The following is a 22,716-nucleotide window of genomic DNA, read 5'->3' as shown; positions in this document are numbered from 1 at the left end:
AGGGTTTAATTGAGGCATTTGTTTTCCCAACCCCCCTCCCCCCCCCCCCAATTATTTCTCAAATTGTTTCTGTGTTAGGTAAACTATTCTTATGTAAAATGAGTAGCTGGATTGATGTAGTATTGAAGAGGATTGCTGTATTACTGACCAGTCTGCACCAATGCTTTCCTGATGGAGATTAAGGTGGGAGGGATTTGGTATAGCTGTTCTCTGATTCAATATATAATCTTTGTAACCCATCTGTAGTTTAAGTAGTTTAAAACTCTGTTAAAAAGGCTATGGTGAGTATAGGTGGTGTCTGCTCTGGGTTAACTGAAAATAGACTCTGTGATCCACTGTACTTTGAACCAGCCACAGATGCTGGCAATGATTTGTTGAGGCTGATGAAGTGATTAACCTGCTACTTGGAGAAAACCTGAATTCTTAATCTTTCAGTGATACTAAGGCTGTTTGCCTTACAGGAAGATGCTTAGCAAACTGCAAATTTAGACATAAACCAAGAGTAACTGGGAAATATTTTTGGACTTGTTTAAACAGTCTTGTGTTTTTTTTTCTGAATTTTACAGACTCACAGTGAGGTTGGTTTAGCACTGAAGAAAATAGGATGCTGCTATGGCTTAGTTTTGAATATTACCAGCAAACAGTCTTTTTCTCTAGAAATTGACTACTGTATTCACTGTGTTGTATGTAGCTCTAATTAGTGGTGGAGCTTGGAAGACTCTCAGGTTAGCATGTGTACCTTGCACTGTAAGAAAGAGTATATAATCAGTGCCTGGCTGTCCAGTGGTGCACAGTTAGTTTTGCACTAGGCTTTGCCCTTAGTCTCATATACATAATAGAGATGGTTTGCAGAATTTAGAGAAAATTAAATGCAAGAGTATAGGTGGTAATGACTTTGCAAGTTTATGCAGGCTGTAGTTAATGATTTGAGTGTAGGTGGCTCCTGTTTGCTTTTCTGCAACCTGTGCTTCAGTCTTTGTACTAGGTTTTACAGGTTCAATTTCCAAAGTGTTCTGCAGCACGTATGAAGTTTGGGTGTTGATTAGTGTGGTGAAAAGAAAACCTCTGATTTCTCAAGGGGTTAAAGATTCAGCCATGCTTTGGGTTGCAGTACTTCTATGCTCCCATGCACAGGTAGAAAACGTCAATCAGAAATGTGTTAGATCAGTGACAGGGGACCTATAGACAGGAAAACACAGAAACTGATGTGTTTTTACCTCCCCTTTTCTGTTAATTCAGTGTTGCTTTTGCACAGCTGTCAAATACCATCCATCTTCATTTATGTTTTCTTACACTTCGACATGCAGCACTTCCCCAGAGTTCCTAGCAATGAAGTCCAGATTTAATGCCTTGTAGTTAAGGCTCAGTGAATACCGCACATACATGTGAGCAACTCAGTCAAGACGGTAACTGGAAACCTATTTCCATGGAGATTGTTTTACTCTGAACTTTTGCTCCATTTTGCTCTTGGGCATGTGTTTGGTACCTACTGGCTGTGAGCTAGAGTTCTTTCGTGCATTGCTTTCTGTCAGATGCTAGACAGTTGGTTCTGCTTTCATCTCCAAAGTGGACTGGAAGCAGTGTTTCATTCCAGAGCAGTAACATTATGCAACTGTAAACATTTTAAAACTTAATTGCATATTTAGGATTGAGCATCATTAGTGACAAAGCCCAGATAGGTCAATCCAAGAAACAAGGTTGAAGAATACCATACCAAAAAAGAGTGTTGGAATGATAGAAGTTACTCAGCTTTAATTTAATATTTGTTTAATATTAATAATTACCCATTAGCTAGGTGCAATGCTTGTTTTAGTGTTTTCCTGCAGTGTTACAGCTTTTGTTAAAGCGGAAAAAACAAACAGGCTTTTGAGTCAAGGAAAATGTAAACTAATGAGAGGTAAAAACAGGTGCTACTAAGCATTTTAAACTTTCTCCATGCCACTACTTGGAATGGGAGAAAATTGTTAATAGCAAAGAAATCTGCACCTATTTTAGTAGGTTTTTTTTTTTTTTTTTTTGAGTTATAAAACCTTATATGCATAAGAAGTAGAAAAGGAGGCTGATATTTTAAAGTGTAGTGTATGCTACACCATTCTCACTGGTTGGTGGGTAGCTCTGTCAAAACCAGCCACTTTAAGCGTGAAAATTGCTCTGAAACTTGTTTGATATAATTATATCTTAGTATCCCTTTAAGTAACTTCATACATTCCCTTCATATTTTTTTTAGTTGTTTTAGAGCAAAAGAAACATTTTTTCATAGACCTGATTCTCTTAATGTTTGAAACAACTTTTTATTTCCAGGTTAGAAAATCCAGGTTGTTTGCTTACTGGAAAGTAATTTCATTATGTGAACAGCAAAATATTTTTCTTCACATTTTAGTCTTAATTTTTGTCTTTCCTATTAGCATATACTGCAGGTATGGAGAGGTTGAAAGCAATCTTATTTATTATGCTGAATAGCAAAGCGTTATTTATGCTGATTGATGTTTCTTCTGGATTTCTGCTGTCAGTGTATAACTGTTTTTTTGGAAGGCAAGGTTTAATGATTAAAGCATGTGAATATTGTAGATGTAACTCTTAAGTCTAAGGAATATTAAATTAAGTAATTGTGATAGCTGAAAAACCTAACCCCTTGTGAGTCAACAACTACAAACATTTACTTCTTTTATTAGGTACTTTCCAATTTTATTAAACACTTACGTATCTTAAAATCCAATACATGGGGACATTGGCCCCTCTTGCTGCCTACAACCATTGCGTTTAAAATAAGAGGACCATTAAATATTCTGTTAAGCTTAAATATTTTGGTTTGTTTTAGTTGCTTTATGACCTTTCTCATTTTAATTTACACATCATTTGGAATAAGTGTGGATGCTATGTAACAAATAACATGAAGAATGTTTATCTCAGGTTACCTTGGTTTCTCATCTCTGATGGCCTGTGTTTTTCCCCAGTTCTTTTCATCATCCTTTCAGTTTCTTGGATTTTTGAGTGGATTGTTTTGATATGCAGACCACAGAACAGAATGTTAACGGTAAAGTAAAATGTGATGTAAAGATTAAACAGATAAATTCCTTTCTCATATTTCTGGCAGATACATTCCTAAAGATGCAACAGTTGCGTCTTCATCCTTCTTGATTGCAAGAAGGTAATATTTTCTGGATGAATTAAAAGTAGTATGTATTCAAAGGATGTTTAGTTTTATATCTTTTTATCCTTTAAGTTTTCTAGTCATCTTGTTGCTGTTAATCCATGAATCCTTATGTGCTGAAGAGCAGCATTGTTTTTTATTGTGGAAAAAAGTTTTCTGTGTAAACAAATCTCAAGCAACTTTACTGTTGTTTGCAGTTATAGTAGCAAAGAGCATCCCTAGTGTGCAGCTCATGTTGTTAGACTCTTCAGAGAAATAGAACTAATCCCCAATTTTTCTCCAACTGAAATACCTTTCTTCCTGTCATGTAGCGTTTAGGGGCTTGCAATGCACAAGTGAAACCTATAAATTATGCTTGTAATATACATGAAGAAAACCTGTTTCCTGAAAGCTGTAATGTTCCTGGACCATTGTCTTATAAGCAATCAAGTGTCAGGTCAGACAGCAGAATTCTACAGACTTGACAGCTAGACATCAGCTGGTGCAACCTTTGGAAGGATGTTTGTGGCCTCTAAAATACTAACAGTTGAAGGTCAGTTCTGAAGGTTGATGTGGAAGAAACACAATTGTTTTAAAAACTTGTGGAGTTTGTGGACAAAACCCAGAAAACATATTACTGAACAATAACAAAGTTACTTTCACTGATATTCTTTTTTTGTTGAGTTATAATTTTTTGCAGTAGGAGTGTCATGTTTGGAGTGATGCAAATACAGAAGGTAACTTTCTTGAATAAGCATTTTGGTTTAGTATAATACTTGAACTTTTGCCAGTATGTTCTACTCAGCAAGGGATATTCAGTATATTTAGCCCTCTGTTTCTTGTAGTAAATGCTCTGAAGTGCTTATTTTGAGTCCCATCCTTGTCAGTCTTCAGAGTAGGGTATTATTTTGCTTGCAGCTGGAAGCAGAGTGGAACTTCATTCTGAAATTCTGTACCTAAGGAGAAGACAGAGCAAGTAATACAACTCTGTGGATAAGCAGAAAAGTTTTTCAGGATTTTTCTTGTTTCCTTTAGTTTCTTCTGTAGATTCATTTAATGCCAAGGAGGAAATGTAGACAACTAAAAACTCTTCTTTGAGATTACAAAGTTGCAAATAGTTCCCTTTGAACTGCTCGAGGAAATCGGATTGTCTTCTGTTGAAGATGGGTATTAAAACTAGAAAAGACATGTCTTTTGGCAGCGTCAACTGAAACTAAGGACATTCAAGTGTTCTTTATAAGGCAGGTTATGGGACTCACAGCAAATACATTTTGTAAAAACAAACAGCAGTGGATATATTATGCAATGCTAGAAATACGTGTCAGTCTGTTTATACAGCAGCAATATAAATTCCTGTGTGTATTGTTCTTTTTGGGTCATCTGACAGTGTGGTGGTTCATGTCATAATTATGATATATTTGTGCTATAACTTATGTTTGCACAGGAATATGTGATGGAATAGAACTGTCTGTATTATAATCATTTGAAGGGTGAATATACTTCCTTTGAAATACACAGCTGTTTTTGTGAACATTTTTGTACGTATCTTAGGTAACACTTCTATTAATGCTACCCAGTGATTCTAACTCCAGGAAGGGTGGTGAAATGGTGTCTAGTAGTCCTTGCTGCTTTCTTTATCACGTACTCAAGACCTGTGGTAGACTCTGGAAGAACATAGGACTTACCATTGTCAGCCTGATGTCAACATCAAAAATCACAATCACGGACATTTGGAAGCTTTTAGCTTTTTGAAAGGGGGAGAAGAAAAAAAACAAACACAAAACTCCACAACTGGAAAATAAGTTCATATCAAGCTCTCTTGTAAAAAATTTGAATCTGTTAATAGTTTCAGTAGTACTTGAAAACCGTTAATTATGTAATATGTAAAGATATGTAAGGTAGGCTTTCGAGTAACTACAACTTCAGAAACTCAGTTGGGTTTACCTGCATTTATGCTGGAACAGAAGAGATGTGTGCTGTCAGTTGCCTGGGAGCTGTGAAAACTCCCACCAAGGGGGGTTATTGAAGGTACAATAAAAACTCTGACGTTATGGTGAGTTCTGCAGGCAAGGTCATAGACTGGATCTTTCCTTCAGTTCCTGTGAAGTGTGAGGTGGACTGCTTTCTTTCTTTGTCTACCTTGGACTCAGGAATCTTTTTAAATTTTGTTTCGAATGCTTAAAACTTACATTAGCTATAAAGTTGCTCACCAGGATGTTCTAAGAAGTATATTTCCAGCAGTTTTTACTTGAAAATAATAGGCCTTTTTTTTAAGGATACAAATGAGTCAATGTATGAAGTTGAAATATTCTGATGAAAATTTATATGAATGTTAATTAGTAAGTACGGTAAAGAAATAGGCTTTTTTTTTTTTTTAGCAGTAGAAAAAATGAAGGAAAATTAAGTGTTTTTTTCTGCAGTTGTTTCCTAATTAACTAAGTGGATTGTACTGAATTAACAGTTTTTTCTTTAGGAAGAGGGATTATGGTGATGGATTTTTGCATCTGTGCTGGTGATATTACTGTTCCTTTCATAGCAACTTTTAAACGTCTAATGCGTTAGTAATCCCAAAGGAGTTCACTGTAGGTATATGTTGTGCAATAGTATTTTTGTCTTTTGTCATGTGCATATTTTAAAACAAAGCTTACTAAATTAATTGTTTGATTAATTAGATTAAGATATGTCTTCTGACTGCTTATTTTAGCTGCATGTTAGAATTTGCAGATGTGCTAGTATAATTAGTTGGGTCCTTTTGTTTTTAAGCATGTGTTTTCTGTCACTGATTTTTTTTTTTTTTTTTTTTTTTTGCAAAAGGGCTCCATTTTAAATTTTTACTTGCTATGCAGCTGCTGTCTGTTAGGCAGTATATCTTGCAGAGCTTGGAAGACTTAGAGAAGTGTCTTCTGTGCACACAGTGTAGTTACATAATATATTCTTAGTTTGCTGTATCTTCTTCAACTTACCAGTGCAGCTGTAGCAATTTACTGTTTATTAGACATGACTTGTTTTTCTCTTTTTTAGACAGTAGAGAATACTAACTTGTGTATTAGCGTTTCCATCTTTTCTTATACAAGTGCTTCTGTTGTGTTCATCAGCCATTGAAGTGATCAACGTGTGTTTAATTTCTCATCCTAAGTTGCACTGATGGAAAAAGTGTTGTGTTTTTTCCCGGTTTCCTACGAAGCTGTCTTCTAAAGTATGGGCTCATTCACATGTAGGCTTACAGCTAGTTATAATCTGAACCACATTAGAAACAACTTTAATTTTTTTAGAGTAAGTATGTAGGTAAGATTATTCTCAGCACTTATAAGTGTGTCTTGTATAATTTCATATTCCGTTATATCCAGAGTATGCTCTTTGAGTTGATCTGGAGCTTAAATGCCATTTATAATGAGTGATTCTAGGGAGGCTTTTGCTAGAACGTGGAAATACCTTAGGATGTAGTAGCTATTCCAGGTACTCAAGAAAATCGTATCTTTCTAACAACCCCCCAAATGTAGAAATGTATTCTTTACTGCTGATTTGTCTTAGTGTTCAAAATAGTGGAACAAGCAAACAAAAAGCAAGCCATGCAGTAACTGCTGTGAGTTACCTTAGCTGCTGTTTGCTGATGCCTTCCCACTCTGTGATGCTTATTTCAGTTTAATTTTGTTTGGTGAAAGCTTTGTTGAAATTGAAGGGAAAGTCTTTTGAAAACTCAAGGGCTCCTCATTTAGAAAAATTCTGATTCTAGTCTTCCTGGATTTCTTGCAGAACTGTAGGGAAAAGGTCTGTTCCACTTTTGTTTTGTGAGGTTTGGAAATAGGTATAAGCAAAATCCCTGTGTACTGCTAAAGTAGACAAATACAAGTAAAGGTCTGGGTCCTCCAGTGGTGAGGCTTCAAGAATGCTTTGTTATTACAAAGTAACCTGTGTATTTTGGTAACTGGCAGGGTTATATATTGCCTCTCACAACTAAATACTGAATAAAAACATCATGTGTTGCTGACTTCTGTTTTTCACTACACTTTCTAGTGGTCTGTTTTTGCGTTCCTGACAGCAGTCCTTTAAAAAGAAATCTTTGAAACAATGTACAAGTGCATTAGAAAGTTTTTTCCCTTTGCTTAACAGGGATACCCTTACTCAGATAATTGCCAGAGGAGACACAAGTTTTTGAAGTACTGGTCAAATGTTTTTTATCTTGACAGTTAATATTATAAAGGTTTTAAGTGTTTGAATTTAAGCCTGCTTAGCATGACTGTACAATTGTATTGGCTTTAGACATCTGAAATGAATACTTTGAAAAATTGTGTCAAGTGTTCCTATTAATCCACTCTCACTGTGTCCCAATATTTGATGTACTTATATTTCTGTCTGGTTTATTTCAGGAATTTGCAGCGCTTACAAAAGAACTAAATGTATGCAGGGAACAGCTGCTTGAAAGGGAGGAAGAAATTGCTGAACTGAAAGCAGAAAGAAATAATACCAGGGTAAGTTCCTTGTCTTCTCTCCAGAATCATCCTTTTTGCAGTATCCAGCTATGTGGAGAAAAATACTGAATGTTGAATTTGAAAAGCTAAAAGTTTTTTCCTTGACGTTTGTATGTGAATCCTCCTGGAGGTGTAAATGTGTGTTAAGAAAGTTTGCAAACTTTTGTATAGCTCCAAATAGTGCTGTGCAGAATCCTGGAAGGCCTGTAAGATTGCACTGCTATGTCACTCAGCTCTCTTCTCGTTACAATTTTGAAATCATACATTACTTGGGAGCAAAGGAGTAGAGCAGGCAAGCTGCCTGATCTAGCAGCTTACCCAGCTGCTAGCAGAGCAGTTGCTCTCCAGTTTAGAGTATTTCCTGTGTGTATCCTTTTCACAAGCACGCTGTTCCTCAGATTGGTGGAGGAACTGGAAAGACCCGGTTAAGTAGAAGCCTCATTTAAAAGCTAGACCAAAAGGGAACGCACATTGTATGCTCTGATACCACTTTTAATATGGGCGAAATGTTAAAAATGAGTCTTTATACTTGATGTAATAGTTGTTGGTTCTCAGATTTGAAGTTTAGAATACAAAATGTGGTGTTTTAGGAGGCAAAGCTTTCTGCAGCTGTTCCGAACAGGAATAAACATTGTTGTTTTTTGTTTTAGCTATTACTGGAACATTTGGAATGTCTTGTCTCCAGGCATGAGCGATCTCTCAGAATGACTGTTGTAAAGAGACAAGCTCAGTCTCCAGCAGGAGTTTCTAGTGAAGTAGAAGTTCTCAAAGCACTAAAATCTTTATTTGAACACCATAAAGCCCTTGATGAAAAGGTAATGAAATATGCTAGCTAATGTCATCTCATCCTATCCAACCTTTCTTTTCTATGGGCTATAGCTGTTTGTACTGAAGTTGTAGAAGACAGGTTCTCTGAACTTTTCCTGTATTAAGATGGTGGCTGTGCTATAAGTGTGTCTGTAACTGCTCTCCTAAATTAATATTGCGCTGCAGCAAGGTGCTGGAATTTATTCCTGTATTCTATTAACTGTTCTAATGTAAACCAAACATGGTTCAGGTGCATTGTATTTGTTGTACAAATGCTTACATTTACTTATCCATGTAATATCAGGATTTAGCCTTTTGGGTATGCAATATAGGAAGTGGACTAAGGAGAACAACAGGGAGGAATCTGCTTTTGCTGTCTTATAAAACAAGCTGAATTAAAGGAGCTTCACCCTTGCGTTGTGCCTGATACTGGCAGCAGGCTATGCAAGTGGTAATAAACATCTTCTGTGAATTTTACTACAGATTCATAGTTTACCAAACTTTTGTGAACTTTATGTATAAAGTCTTGCAAATGGTGTTAAGGAAAATTCTGCCCCTTCCTTGTTGTGAATAAGCAAATGTATGTATACACACTTTGTGGGTTTCAAAAGGATAAGCAAATTCTGGATGTGTTAAGTGAATGTACAGGTCATGTCGAGATACAATTTGCTTACAGCAACAACAACAAAAAAGCTAGATTAAGATATGCATTGTTTATCTAGAAAGTCTTTTTGGAGTGTCTTGTATTTGCTATTGAATAAAGATTAAGCTGGTCTCTAAGTTAAATGGTAATAAAACATTTATTATCTAAAAGGGAATGGTGGTATGGTGATGCATGAAATTTATTTCTTCCTAATTTCAGAGATATCAAATTGTTTCAAATGATTCTTTCAGGTAAGGGAGAGGTTACGAGTAGCACTTGAACGATGTAGCTTATTGGAAGAAGAACTAGGTACTACGCATAAAGAGGTAGGTTTCTTTTTAAAAGAAATCTTCAGGTGTGTATTGTAGGTGTTTAATCAGTATTTGTACAAAGTAATTTGAGTTGTTAAAATTGTTGTTTTTTTTTTTCACTTCCTGCATTTTTATTTTTTTCCCAAATGGGGATAACTGCAGTTTTCAACTGTGTCACTTTGAAAGAGCAAGAAAGGGGGGATAGAGGTGGAGGGCGGGGGGGGGGAAGGCAAACAACCAAAACTACAAAAAGATCCTTTGACTTTTAAATAAGAACTTTTAGGATGTAGTGGCGTAAGTTTTTGGGTGCCTGTGTCACATTAATACATACCTTATGGTAGAATCGGTAATTGGTTTTGCTCCCTTACTTTTGCAGCTGTTCCTTATATAATTATTGAGATATAAATTGACTGGAAACATAAACAAGCTTTTCTTTTCTTTTTAGTTAATGATTTTGAAAGAGCAAAATAATCAGAAAAAAACACTTCCAGATGGGATGCTGGATATAAATCATGAGCAAGAAAACACACCAACTACAAATGGGAAGGTAGAGCCATTTACTTTTTCAGCTGATGTATGACTTTTTAGTGATTAACTAGAATATTTTAATTTTAAACCATAATAAAAGACTTTCAGTGAAGATTTAATTGAAAAGTCTGTTACCACTATTTCACTGTTTGCAGCCTATCCAATAAAAGAATTATCTTGGGGAAGGGATGTTTACTGCTAAGTAACAGTTTTTTCAAATTTCTGTGTCATATGTAAATGCATTTTTTCCTGTTTAATAGAGATCCTCTGATGGTTCTTTGTGCCATGATGAAAACCTCGCTAAAGTAATTGAACTTCAAGACATCATAGATAAGCAAAACAAAGAGCAGACACAAATGAAAGAACGTCTTACTTCTTTGTCTAGTAGAGTAGCAGAGCTGGAAGAAGATCTTGACACAGCTAGAAAAGACTTAATAAAATCTGAAGAAATGAATACAAAATTGCAGAGAGATGTACGAGAGGTGAGTAATAAACTGTCAAATTTGGGTAGTCACAAAATAGTACTTCACAAAATTTGTCATTACACAGTTACACCTTGATGTTCTCTTCTTCTTTCAAATTTTTGATTTGAAAATTGAGGAATGTTGGGGAGGTTGGAACTAGACAGTCTTTAAGGTCCCTTCCATCCCATGCCATTCTATGATATGATTTCAGATATTTCACACACTTACTACACTAGAGATTTAACATTGAGGACTTTAACTATGAAAGGTGCTTGAAAAGATGCTTGATCTAATAAATGTTGATATCATTCATGAAGTTGTTTTTTACTTTTTAAAGATAAGCATTAAGGAATCACGTAATTTCAGTGGTGTGATTAGCAGTTCCTGTTACCAATCACTGATCTCTAAGGTCGTAGTCTTACTGTGTACTACAGAAGAAAAGTATCCTTATTAAGTTGCAAGGGACCTTAGTTAATTCCAAGAATGCTATCTGACCTTGTTTGTGCCACTGAAAAGATAAGTAGCAGATCTGTAGTGTAATAAAATAAAGATCAGTCATCTTAACTTTTTTTTTAAACAGTACGTTTACTGATCTTCTGAGCATAAGTTAGACTACTTTCCAATTCTTTTTTGTTTGTGTCATGCACCTCCATTCCTTCCACGGGCCCAGTTTGATCACAAGGTAATTATCTCCTATATTAATAACTACATTCTGTCTTGTGTTTTGTGTAGACTATGGCCCAAAAGGAAGACATGGAAGAGAGAATCACAACTCTTGAGAAACGCTACCTCGCTGCACAACGTGAAGCTACATCTGTGCATGACCTCAATGATAAACTTGAAAATGAAATAGCCACTAAAGACTCCATGCATCGACAGGTTGTAATTTGAAATAAGCTCAAATATTTGAATTAAGATAGAAAAGTATGTTTTGCTCAGCATAATACTGATGGAAATGTGGATACTATACTAAGGCACTTAACTTTGCTTTTAGGAAGATGAATATATTTGTTATGTACTATTGGTGGTGGTTGTTTTTCAGCAGGGAGTGTGTTGTGCAGAATTTTACCCTGGAGAGCAAGATGAGATAGTTGACTGTGGAAGGGAAGTGGGTTTTAAGCATTTTGATGCACTTGATCGTGCCAGAGCAGGGCTTCTGTCCACTTTAATTATGGATTTTTATGTTATATGTATCTTCAGTTTCAAGTGAGAGAATTACTCATTCTAAACCAGAAGTTTTAACATTTCTGTAGTGTGTAGTTACTTTTATAGCCTATAGTACATGGAAATGTTTCCTTACTGCAGGAGAAATTTGATGTATTTCACATGAGAACTTGTTCAGCTTCATAAACTGGGAATGGTTATTGAGCCAATCACTTTCTAATCAAAGGAAACAACAGAAGTCCATGTTAATATATATATGAATACAACTTTTTAAAAAATATATATATATACATATATCTCTATATAAATTTTTGGTAAGCTCTCTCATGTAATGAAGAGGAAGATGCCACATCTATGTTTGAAACCAGTTTTGAGTAGTTTGTTGTCCTTAGGTCTAGTAAAGGCAGTAATCCACACTTTCCTCTTATTACTGTTTTAACACTAAACATTGCTGATCATAATCCTGTGTAGAGTGAAGACAAGAACAGGCAATTGCAAGAGCGACTGGAGCTAGCTGAGCAAAAGCTGCAGCAGACCTTGAGAAAAGCTGAAACTTTGCCAGAAGTAGAAGCCGAGCTGGCACAAAGAGTTGCAGCACTTTCAAAGGTGAGACAACTGGACAGTGTCCTCAAGACTTGTTTTCTCAGTGTCCTACTACCAGAAGTTTTCTTAGTGTTGTTTTTAAGTTGTTTCAGTTTTTTCCCAACTAATTCAGAGAATGTATCTTCCTGTTTTCTGTTCATCTCTTTGAATGCACTCTGATTTGTCCTGTATTTTAATTTCTACTATTTGGAATTTGAATGTTTGTTCTGGTCACTCCTTTATGAAGGTGCCTCTATGAATTGCTATGTTGCTGCTTTTTATTAAAATTCTTTCAGTAGTAGGCATTAAAGTATTTTAAAACAACAGTTTCTGAAGGGGAAAGCCAAATTTCTTCCACTGTTAACAAAGCGTTAACATACTTGGGGATAGGGAAGTAATGGTAGTCATTAATATAAAGATTTTTAAATGACTGCAAATGGTATACAGAATTCTGAAAAAGTGTAATGACAACAAATGAACCTTTTTGTGTGCATGTGTCTTTATAAAGTTTCATTTCTTTCCGTGTTATCTTTCCCATCCTTTACTGGCTCTGTAGTCTGACCTTTTGTCTCCTGGGAACTCTGCTGCTAAAGATGCTAAAGTATTGGAACTTACCACCAAGCTTAGGAAGGTAGAATTTGTATATTAGTCCTTGTTTCTGCTTGCTGCTTTCTGCTTTGTCATGATTAATAACAAAGGGTTATAGTGTCTAGGCTAGTGAGGAGAAGCTGGAAATGCATTTAGTTTTGATTTCTTTTGTTTTTGGGGGATTTGAATGAACTTCTGCTGTTGCAAACTCATTTTCAAGTAAGTGTTGATTCACAGTATTTAGTGGTGAGAGGCTTCGTTTTGTTTTTTAACATACAAACTCTCACTAGGTACTTTTAGTGACAAAGCCATCTGTTTTGCATTGTATGTTACCATAAATGGCAGTTGCACAAAGCATGTTAGATATATTATTGTGCATTGATGATTTTATGCTTTTGAAAGTTTTTAAACAAGTTCTAATTTTGTTTTTAAATTGACAGGCTGAAGAGAGGCATGGCAATATAGAAGAAAGACTGAGACAGATGGAAGCACAGTTAGAAGAAAAGAATCAAGAACTGCAAAGGGTAAAGTACATATTTTTGGCACAGAAACAAAGCTGAAAGAGTCCTTTTATGGTTTTCTATCATTCAGCAAAGCTGTTTTTATGTCTCATCTCTAAAATAAGCCAACGTTTAGGTTGGCGTATAGTTGAGAGATTTGAGCCCCTTTGCTGTGACTAACTTTAAATCTTGAGAAAAAGCTGAAAAGTCCCTAGTCAGTCTGAAATAAGTTTGGAAATACCTAATTGCTAGTTGTATCTCTGATAAAGAGATCAAAAATCTTGCTGAAAGAAACAACCATGCAAAAACTGGTTTATAGGATATAAATAATGGAGTTGGTTCCAAAATCCGATCCGTTTTGAAAAGCGTGAGTTCAGATTTTCATGCTGATCTTGGAACAGTTATTACAATCTTAAACTACACCTTTACAAAGTCATGGAGGTACACGCAGTATTCACTATTGCTTTGGAAAAAGATATATTAAAGAAAAAACATTTGGATTAAAAATACACTGTTTTCACAACCTGGAAATTATTATAGACATAAATTTAAATGATTTCAGTAACTTTGTCATAAGAATTTCAATTTTTGTTATATATCTTAGGCTAGGCAGAGAGAGAAGATGAATGAAGAGCATAATAAACGTTTGTCAGAAACTGTGGATAAGCTTCTCTCTGAATCTAATGAAAGGCTTCAGCTTCATCTCAAGGAAAGGATGGCTGCCTTGGAAGATAAGGTAATGTTAAGTTACATTCCAGTATATTTATTAATTAGATGTTCAATGTTCTGTAGTGATTTGTTTATTTTTCAATGTGTGTGTAACTTCAGTAATAAATGATAAATTATTAAGAAGATAGTTTCTGTTGCAGGATATTTTAATATGGATTTTGAAAATATATTCTTAAAATTCTTTTTCTTGGGGGGGAAGGGAAGTCTTCATTATATTAGCATTGGGAAGACATCTTTTAGGAAGCTTTATCCTTATCTGACTGGTGTGGACTGCATAAATAGGCTTGTCCAGTGTAATACAGGAAGTCAGAAGAAGTAGGACCTGAACTTTTGAATTTTAAAGTTCAGTTTCTTTTATTTCTTTTTTCATTCCTGTCTTTAAGGATTCCTTTATTCTCTGTAAACAAAACAAAACAAAAAAGCAAACAAACACGCACACACAAAAAAAACAAAAACAAGCAACAACATAGAAACAAGAAAAACACCACAGCCTTTTACAGTAGCACTTTAATGCTGAGTTTGAATTGTTTTGTCTTGGATTAAAAAGCAATTATTTGTACTGGAGGCTGAAATGACCATCTGGAGAAATGCCTCAGTTAAAAGCTGAGTGGCTTTTGTTTTAAAGTCATGGCAACAGAATGTTTTAATTGCAATATGTAATGATGTATTCAGACTTCAATAGATACTTTCTCATGGATTCAAGTCTACACAGTTCTCAACCCTAAACCAACAGTCAGGTATTAAACATGACTTTTGAGAATTCTTGAGAAAAATTGTGAATTAACTGTTCTCACCTCAGATCATTAAAGATTGAGTTTTTTTCTGTGCTATAGGACTCTGGGAGGTAAGAAAAACCTGCTAGTGTAGAACAAATATAGGGCCTACTAATACTTGGTTTGAGTTGGAAGGTACCTTAAAGGCTGTCTAGTTCCAAGCCCCCTGCCGTAGGCAGGGATGCCAGTTATCTGGCATGTAAACTTTTGTCTTGTGGGTTTTAATAAACATCGCTATTTTCAAGATCACCAACTGCTCCCGGTATTTCTGAATTTCTTGTAACAGGCTTTATCGATAAGGTTGCTCTACTAGTCTTTATAAATTCAATTTCTGAGAAGCAGCTGACTGCATTTTTTATGATTGCATTTTGGGGTGGATAGTTTAGGGTTAATCCTAGCCTCTCTTTACCCCTCAAACCCTCTATGGTTATGAATGAGAAATTTTTGTCCTTCCTTGTAAGAAAGAGCTTATACAAAAGTATTCTCCGTTTGGCTTCCATTCAATTATCTTAGGATAATTTGGAAAGAAACATGCATGTAAAATTTAAAGACTTCCTTCTGATCATTGGGGCTCTTTTCCCAGAATGATTTGTTTGTTCACTTATGAAACTTTATTACAGGTTTAAGATGCAAATAATGGTGTTACTTACCTCAAGGAAAAGTGTTTAGCAGAACTTTTTGGCAACACTGGAAAGCGAAAAGAAAGTGAGCTGGTTATAAATTTACTATTAGAAGGGGGAACCTCTGATTTTTGTTTGGTATCATTTACCATGGTCATATGATATGATATATTATAGGTGACAATCTTTTTTGATTATTGTAGCTCTCAGATGATTCTTAGTCTGAATTTGGGAACTGCTTTGAGTAAACAGATTGTAGTAGTCTTATCTTTACTGGACTCGTTTATAAGTCATGACACAATTGCAAAGTAAACGGCTCTGTTAATGAAGTCCCGTTAGTCAGTGAATGTTGCAGTTCTGGAGCTACCATGCATCCAAGAAATTGCTGTGTAATAACTTCGCAGATCAGGCAAGTGAAAACAAAATGAAAATCCAATGATAATAGCCAGTAATGTCTTAGTAGCCAATCAGTGAAATAATTTGAAGTATTTTAGCTGCATAATTATTCATTTTAGTACTGATTTTGTCAAACAGAGCGTAACAGGCTAGTATTGGTATTAATTTTTTATGGCACTTGTACTATTAGTAACTCCATTATTTAGAGGGCTGTAGACCTGAAAGGATAAACTTTCACCTGTGATCAAAGTGAAATGGTATAAGCAATAAACTATCTGTAATTTAAGATTCATCTGTGTGGTGTGACTGAAATTTATTGGCACTCATCTTGGTTATGGTTTAAGAGTTGTAAGCTTTTATAAGTAACATAATTTGTGATATATTTTGTTTTAGAATTCACTCATTCGAGAAATTGAAAACGCAAAAAAACAAATAGAGGAACTTCAGCATGAAAAGGTATATATTACGCATTTCAGACATGTTATATTGGAAAATAATTGCTGTATTGCTACATAGCAGAAGCATATTTGATTTGCCCTGTAAAGCTTAACATTAACAAGTCTGTTTAAGAATAGTAATTTTATAGGCTGATTATTTATTTTATGGTATTGTGTACCTCAGTTTTGCAATGCTTTCATAGGTTATATACAGCTTTTTACTCAAAGACCTAACACAGTTCTTAATGTGCAGAGTGACTGGATATATTGGCAATTTGCCAAAGTTTGAAGATTGCATAGAATTTCTGTACTATTGTACATATCTCTTTGAACGGTAAATAGAAAAATACTTTAATGGTGCTTGTTTCCCCAGAAGTATATTAAAGCAATGGATGTCATAAAACGCTTGTTTAAAATTTTCTTAAAATTTTAAGAAATGGGGGGCAAGGACAGAGAGATTTGTTAGGCTTGGCTGCTCCTTGCAATAGTGACTGTCCAGCACTGCAGCTGAGTTCACTTGACTAATAGTGGTGGGGCCTTTCGTTTCTTTGCTTCCTTAAGCAGTGATGATGCATTTTGTGGCCACACTGTTCTGAAATACTTGCTTATTAAATCCCAGGTGTACTTCATCTCCCCAAATCATTCTAGTAAGTAGCTAGGCCAAACTGTAGAGGCTGTGCTTCTGTAATAAAATGAAGAAAACATTCAGAATATTTTGCAGGATGTGCTTTGAATTTTTGTTTATGTAGCCCAGTGGTTTTCACACAAAGCACAGATGTTCATTGTCAGCCACTTTTCTTAGGCTTTCATTGTTTTCTCATTCATTAAATTGCTTTGTTAAATTCCAAGTTTCTAGAGCATGTATTAATGTTGGAGTTAAACGTGAATGCTTTTAGGACCTGTTGTGCACAGAGCTTGAGAAATCTTGTTTCTTATTAAATATTATCTCGTTAATTTTAGTAAAGTTAGTAATACGTGAATTTTGTTCAGTAGCTGTTTTTAAAATTATGTATGCCGTTACCTAGAGTCACAGTGTAGAGAGGCAACAAATTACTATTGGATGCCCGTTTGTGATGGTGCTATATTGTGTGTAGCAAAAAACATTTTTATGTTGTTCAGGCTTATGTTTCAAAATCAATTACTCCTGAGTTTTGTAGAAAGGAGATCAAAGGACTAAATGTTAGTTTATAAATCAGGATTTGATGCTGATCTTTTTAAAGCATATTGTTACATGTTTTGTTTATTTTTACAGGATCAACTTGTATTAAGTGTGGAAGCATTAAGGGCTGAAAATGACCAAGTGCGACTCAGAGCCACATCACTTCATCATAGGTACCAGAACTTAACTGTAGTTCATTTTTTTCTAATTTTTAAAAGTCACTTTGCTAAACATAGCTTCGTTATAGCTGAAAATACTTTAATTAGTTGTAGATATAAAATGCTCTTTATAGAGCAGCTTTTATTCTGCTTAAAAAAAAAAAAAAAAAGGCTCTGGTAGGACAGCAGGAATCATTTGGGTAGATTTTTTGGTTTTGTTTCCCCTCCTCCCCCCACCTTCCTAAGGATAAAGTGTTTCTTTATGTTTTAGCCGACCAGATTTCAGATACCCGATGACATCATCTGTGGCTGACAGTCATACAGACTCCTATGGCACCTCCTCAGTGTTGAGGCGTCCCCAGAAAGGGCGTTTGGCAGCTCTCAGAGATGAACCTTCAAAGGTAGTAGAACTCTAAAAACAAATTAACAGCAACTAAGTAGATTAGATAAGGCTAACATGTTGCAAGGAGTTGGTGGAATAGAATTGATTATACAGCAATAAAACTGCTGAAATCTTATATATCAATATATGTTTTTTAAATTTGCTGATGTTTAGGTATCACCTGCTTCGCTAACTAATACACAGCTACTAGTCTAATTTGTTTGCCCAATGACTGTGATTTGGGGGTTTTAAATCCAATTTGTTTCAAGTACATGCCTATAAATATAATCTGAAAAAGTCCTACCTTTTTGCCTGTACACTTCTGGATTTTAACTTCCATTCACAGATCTAACATGTTATTGTCCTGCAAGCAATTTGAGTCCCTTTCTGGACATATAAATTCTCATTACGTAAAACTCTTTTGAGAATTTTTATTGTATTTGTTAGCAAAATTGTGTTGTAATTTAGAGTGTCTATAACCAAAATAGTGATGTTTTAACTTATCTATTGGGACTGTCTTTTTAAATTGTGCTTACCTGTAAGATGCAAGATTTTCTACATTGTGGCTTGTTTTTTTTACATTTCTCTAAACGTTGCTGTCTTGATGGATGCATTCAGTATGTAAGTGAGATTTAAAAAAAAAAAAAAAAAGTGTTCAAAACCTCTTGAAAAACAGAAATATCATGTTATTCCTATGTGAGTTTGGATTTTAATTCTCTTAACAGGTTCAAACTCTGAATGAGCAGGACTGGGAGCGAGCCCAACAAGCAAGCGTATTGGCAAATGTGGCACAAGCATTTGAAAGTGATGTTGATGTGTCTGATGGTGAGGATGACAGGGAGACTATATTCAGTTCAGTAGATCTGCTGTCACCAAGTGGTCAGGCTGATGCTCAGACTTTGGCCATGATGCTTCAAGAACAGTTGGATGCAATCAACAAAGAGATTAGGTATGGTCTATCCACTGTTAGAATTCTTTTCTAGAAAGAGTTTCTGTGACATGAGAAGTCCTTTTTCTGTGGTTACTCACAGAATTGTGGTTGCTCATTCACTTCCCTTAGGGTGTTGGGAGAGTGGGAATTGACACTTTGCTTATGCCTAAGTACTTCTTTCAGGCTTTTTTGTCTTCAGTGTCGTGTAAGGGATTGTATTACTAGTTTGACAGAAAGTGTTTTACCACCTTTTTCAGATCAGATTACAAGGTTTTCAGCATGGCTGTTTTGTCTGCCAAGTGCTGCTGCTTTCTAAAATTCTTGAATCAGGCATTCAGTTTATGTGGTACTTGTTTGAATGTCACGTTCCTTTGGAACCTTTTTCTTTTCCTAGGCTTATACAAGAAGAAAAGGAAAACACAGAACAGCGTGCAGAGGAAATTGAAAGCAGAGTGGGTAGTGGAAGTTTAGATGCCCATGGCAGATTCCGGTCCATGAGCTCCATTCCTCCGCCCTATGCAAGCGGTTCACTTGCTGGTTCTTCCCCACCTGGCAGTGGCCGATCCACGCCAAGGCGTATTCCACACAGTCCAGCTCGGGAAGTGGACAGACTAGGTATCATGACACTGGTAAGTATCCATTAACTTTAATTTTCTAGAAGAATATTCCTATTCTCTAGGAAATACGTTGTTTGATTTTTCCACTTCCTCTGCTTCTTAGCTATATTTGTCCTTTTTCTAGGTTTTTCTATTCTTCCCTTTCAACTTCTGTAATAAGTGTAAGGTACAATCACAATGGTTAGAAAAAAAGCTTAGAAACATTCAGCAGTCAAGTCTGTTATATGGTCAACATCTTATACCTATGTATTCTTTCTTTGTTATGATCTTTCCTCAGAGTCTTCCCAGAAGAAATTATGTTTTCTTTTCAACCCCTGGCACTTCAATCCTCTGTTATAAACTTTAGTTTTAGCAGTCCACCCTTCTGCTAAATACCCAGTTAAAAGGTGTTTTGCTTATCTGGCATTTAGTCTTAAAGTTTGTGAAGACATCACAGCTGTGGATGATGGATTCATTCTTTTGACTTTCCTACAACTGCTTAGGAAGATTAATCCTTCTAGCAGATCCTTTATGCATGTAAATTTACCTGTAAAGATACAAGTTTTCCACTTCTTTGTTTAAATGTTAGGCAAACCTCAATTCTTTTAATATATGGAATACACTTCACTAAGAAGTGTCTTGGATACAAGTTTTTTTTGTTTAATATATGGGACTTTGTGTCCAGACTTGCATATGTATTTGAAGGCACTAAAGAGTTGTGCACACAACACCATACTTACTACGTTATTGACTTGGATTACTGCATTTGCATCATGCCTATACTGTAACAGTCAGTAGGCAGGGAATGCTCTCCAACCCTGTAGCAGCAGACAGATTGCAAGAGACTGATACACATCATTAGGTCTCTAATAGGCATGTTTAAAGGCAAGCATTTCTGCCACCTACTTTTTTTGCCAGCTTTTTAAAATGACTGCATATGGATATCGTAAGTTTTTTTTTTTTTTTTCCATCAAAAGGAATTGTCATACTTGCATTAAAAAAATAATTTTAGTAGCTGTAGTCATATATCCAGAGCAAAGCACACCTCCTTTTATAGAAACTAACAAACTTCAAGAGGTTGAATGCTTTGCACTCTAACTTTTCACAGTAAAAAGCAGTTGAGGTAACTAACTCCTAAGTACTTCTCTTACAGAAGAATCATGTAACGGAAAAAAAAGTTAAATAGCCATTTTAATGAAAGCTAGATCAGAACAATGTTTTATCTTAAAGTATATTACTTTGAAGTAATCTGTAGCCAAATACAGCTATTAAATAATTTAATTAGATTTATTATCTAAATTTTTTGTCTGTATCAGCCTGAATAACTTTAACTTGTGTACATAACTCAAGGTTGCTATCTTGGTCTGTGTGCTGGTAGAGGTGAGAAGTACCCCGGAACTGAAATACAGTGCTTCTGGAGAGGGTGGAGGACTAATTAAAACCGGTGGTAGACTCTGGGTCAAACTTTCCACATCCAGCTTTTTTTGAAGATAGTTGTTACTATATAGAAATGAGCTATTGTTGGCATTCTGTCTTTCACAGTTAGTGAATTATGTCTGCTGCTTATGCTATGCAGCATAACTGCAGAAGTGGCTAAGGTGTTACATGTAACTAATACAGGCAACGTATTACACTCTAAGCCTGCTTTGCTACTGTGTAGTTTGTTGTTCAAGGAGAGTCCTTGACAAATGACTGGAAATCCTTTCCTGTCTTAAAAGCAATGCCTCGTGCCCCCATATGGTTTACTCTTTTTCTCATTAAAGATAACACATTTTGTGTGTTACTTTGCTGATGGTACCACTTTATTAAAATGTCTGTGATGCTTCTGTAGATAATCAAGTATAAATTTTGATTAATCAAGTATAAATTTTGATTTTTTCTTCCTTTTCCATCTTCAGGCATATCTTTAAGTACTCTGATTTGAAGAGTACTTCATACTCTATTTTTCTCTGCGTCCTTGCTGTAATTTTGTTTAAATTCTCCGTAATGTATTTTGTCTGTGGTAGTTGTTTCAGTTTGTGCTACAGTTTACAATAAATATGGCTTTTCCAAATTTTTCTTTTGCACGCATCTGTCAGCCTAGTGATTTAAGGAAGCACCGTAGAAAGGTAAAACCTCTAGTTTATTTACTGATGTGCCCTTTCATCTCCTTCCCTGTTACCCAGCTCATTAATGGGTAATGGGAACACGAATAAGCATTTGCAGGTTAACCAAATAATAAAGATAGGTTATATAAATTTCAATTTTAAACATAAAACAGTTTACCTTAATGGAAGTGTGGATTTGTTCTCTTTTTTTGTGATGGTGTGTGGAGTACTTCTGTGTTGTGTTCTGTCTGTAATCAATACCCTGCAATCTTCACGAAACAGTACTTAATTTCAAAGATCTCTTAGTGCATGCAGGAATAAATCTTTAATATTTGTTATTCAGACTTTGAGCTAAGCCGTGGCCACAAATGTATAGAAACTGGCTTCATAGAAGTGATAATTTTGTTGATTGTCTAAATAACAATGTGAAATGTCATCTTTTCCCAGGACTTTTTGATTTTCTGTATTTGCACTTGTTTAAATAACTGAAGTAAGTTATGTTAGTCTCATGGAGCTGATGATATTGCTTTAGTTCTTAGATCTGAGAATCAATACAAGATGGTTACTACTTGCTCATTTCACTAGCTAGAACTGAAATTTAGCAGTTTGTCAGTGAAGGTAACAAAATTCATAAACAAAATCCAGGTAACTGCAGACTGGTAGGGCCAAGAGTAATCTCTTAAGATGACAATTGTTGATTTTCCTTCTAATGTTTTTGTGTGACACCAATACAGTTTCTGTGTTTTAGCATATTCCAATTAACACCAAGTTTTCATTTGTTTTCCATTAGTCTCCAGCTTCTAGAGAAGAGGTACGAGATGATAAAACTACAATAAAATGTGAAACATCCCCTCCTTCTTCACCTCGATCTTTGCGTTTGGACAGAGTCCAAAAAGGAGCTTTGCATACAGTGAGCCATGAAGATATCAGGGACATAAGAAAGTAAGTGGCTATGAATAAGAGTCAACCCTAGTAGTGACACAGTTGGTATTTCACATTATCAAAATAAAATTCTAAAACTGCAAAGCTGTACAGCCTATAGGGCTGAATTTCAGAAGGGAAGGATACAGAATTCTTTCTTTCATAAATTGCATCTTAGATATGAATAAAGAAGCTGAAAAACAATTTTAGTTAGACCCGTATTTTTCTGTTTTCTTCAAGGTGTTTAAGTATTTGGGATGGATTCTACGCAAGTAATTTAAAACTTCTGTCTGCCTCAATTTCTAAGGAACTTTTTGTCAGCTTTGGCTTCTCTAAATTGC

At 35.4% G+C, this 22,716-nt stretch overlaps 1 protein-coding gene across 5 annotated transcripts in view; it reads left to right on the top strand.

Moving 5' to 3' along the window:
• PPFIA1 (PTPRF interacting protein alpha 1) overlaps positions 1-22,716 on the top strand; it is a 58,183-nt gene that overhangs the window by 13,880 nt on the left and 21,587 nt on the right. For all 5 annotated transcript variants that reach the window (XM_084520227.1, XM_084520228.1, XM_084520226.1 and 2 more), the window contains exons 3-17: positions 7,498-7,599; positions 8,250-8,414; positions 9,301-9,375; positions 9,806-9,907; positions 10,149-10,370; positions 11,085-11,231; positions 11,988-12,122; positions 13,127-13,210; positions 13,791-13,922; positions 16,098-16,160; positions 17,394-17,473; positions 17,730-17,859; positions 18,566-18,789; positions 19,166-19,400; positions 22,245-22,396. In XM_084520227.1, the coding sequence (XP_084376353.1) occupies positions 7,498-7,599; positions 8,250-8,414; positions 9,301-9,375; positions 9,806-9,907; positions 10,149-10,370; positions 11,085-11,231; positions 11,988-12,122; positions 13,127-13,210; positions 13,791-13,922; positions 16,098-16,160; positions 17,394-17,473; positions 17,730-17,859; positions 18,566-18,789; positions 19,166-19,400; positions 22,245-22,396 (2,048 nt within the window). The remainder of the gene's footprint in view (positions 1-7,497; positions 7,600-8,249; positions 8,415-9,300; positions 9,376-9,805; positions 9,908-10,148; positions 10,371-11,084; positions 11,232-11,987; positions 12,123-13,126; positions 13,211-13,790; positions 13,923-16,097; positions 16,161-17,393; positions 17,474-17,729; positions 17,860-18,565; positions 18,790-19,165; positions 19,401-22,244; positions 22,397-22,716) is intronic.

The sequence above is a fragment of the Aythya ferina genome (assembly GCF_964211825.1).
Source record: "Aythya ferina genome assembly, chromosome: 5".
NCBI classification, from domain to species: domain Eukaryota; kingdom Metazoa; phylum Chordata; class Aves; order Anseriformes; family Anatidae; genus Aythya; species Aythya ferina.
The sequence above is the reverse complement of the archived record's forward strand: the minus strand, read 5'-3'. Positions and strand labels throughout refer to the sequence as shown.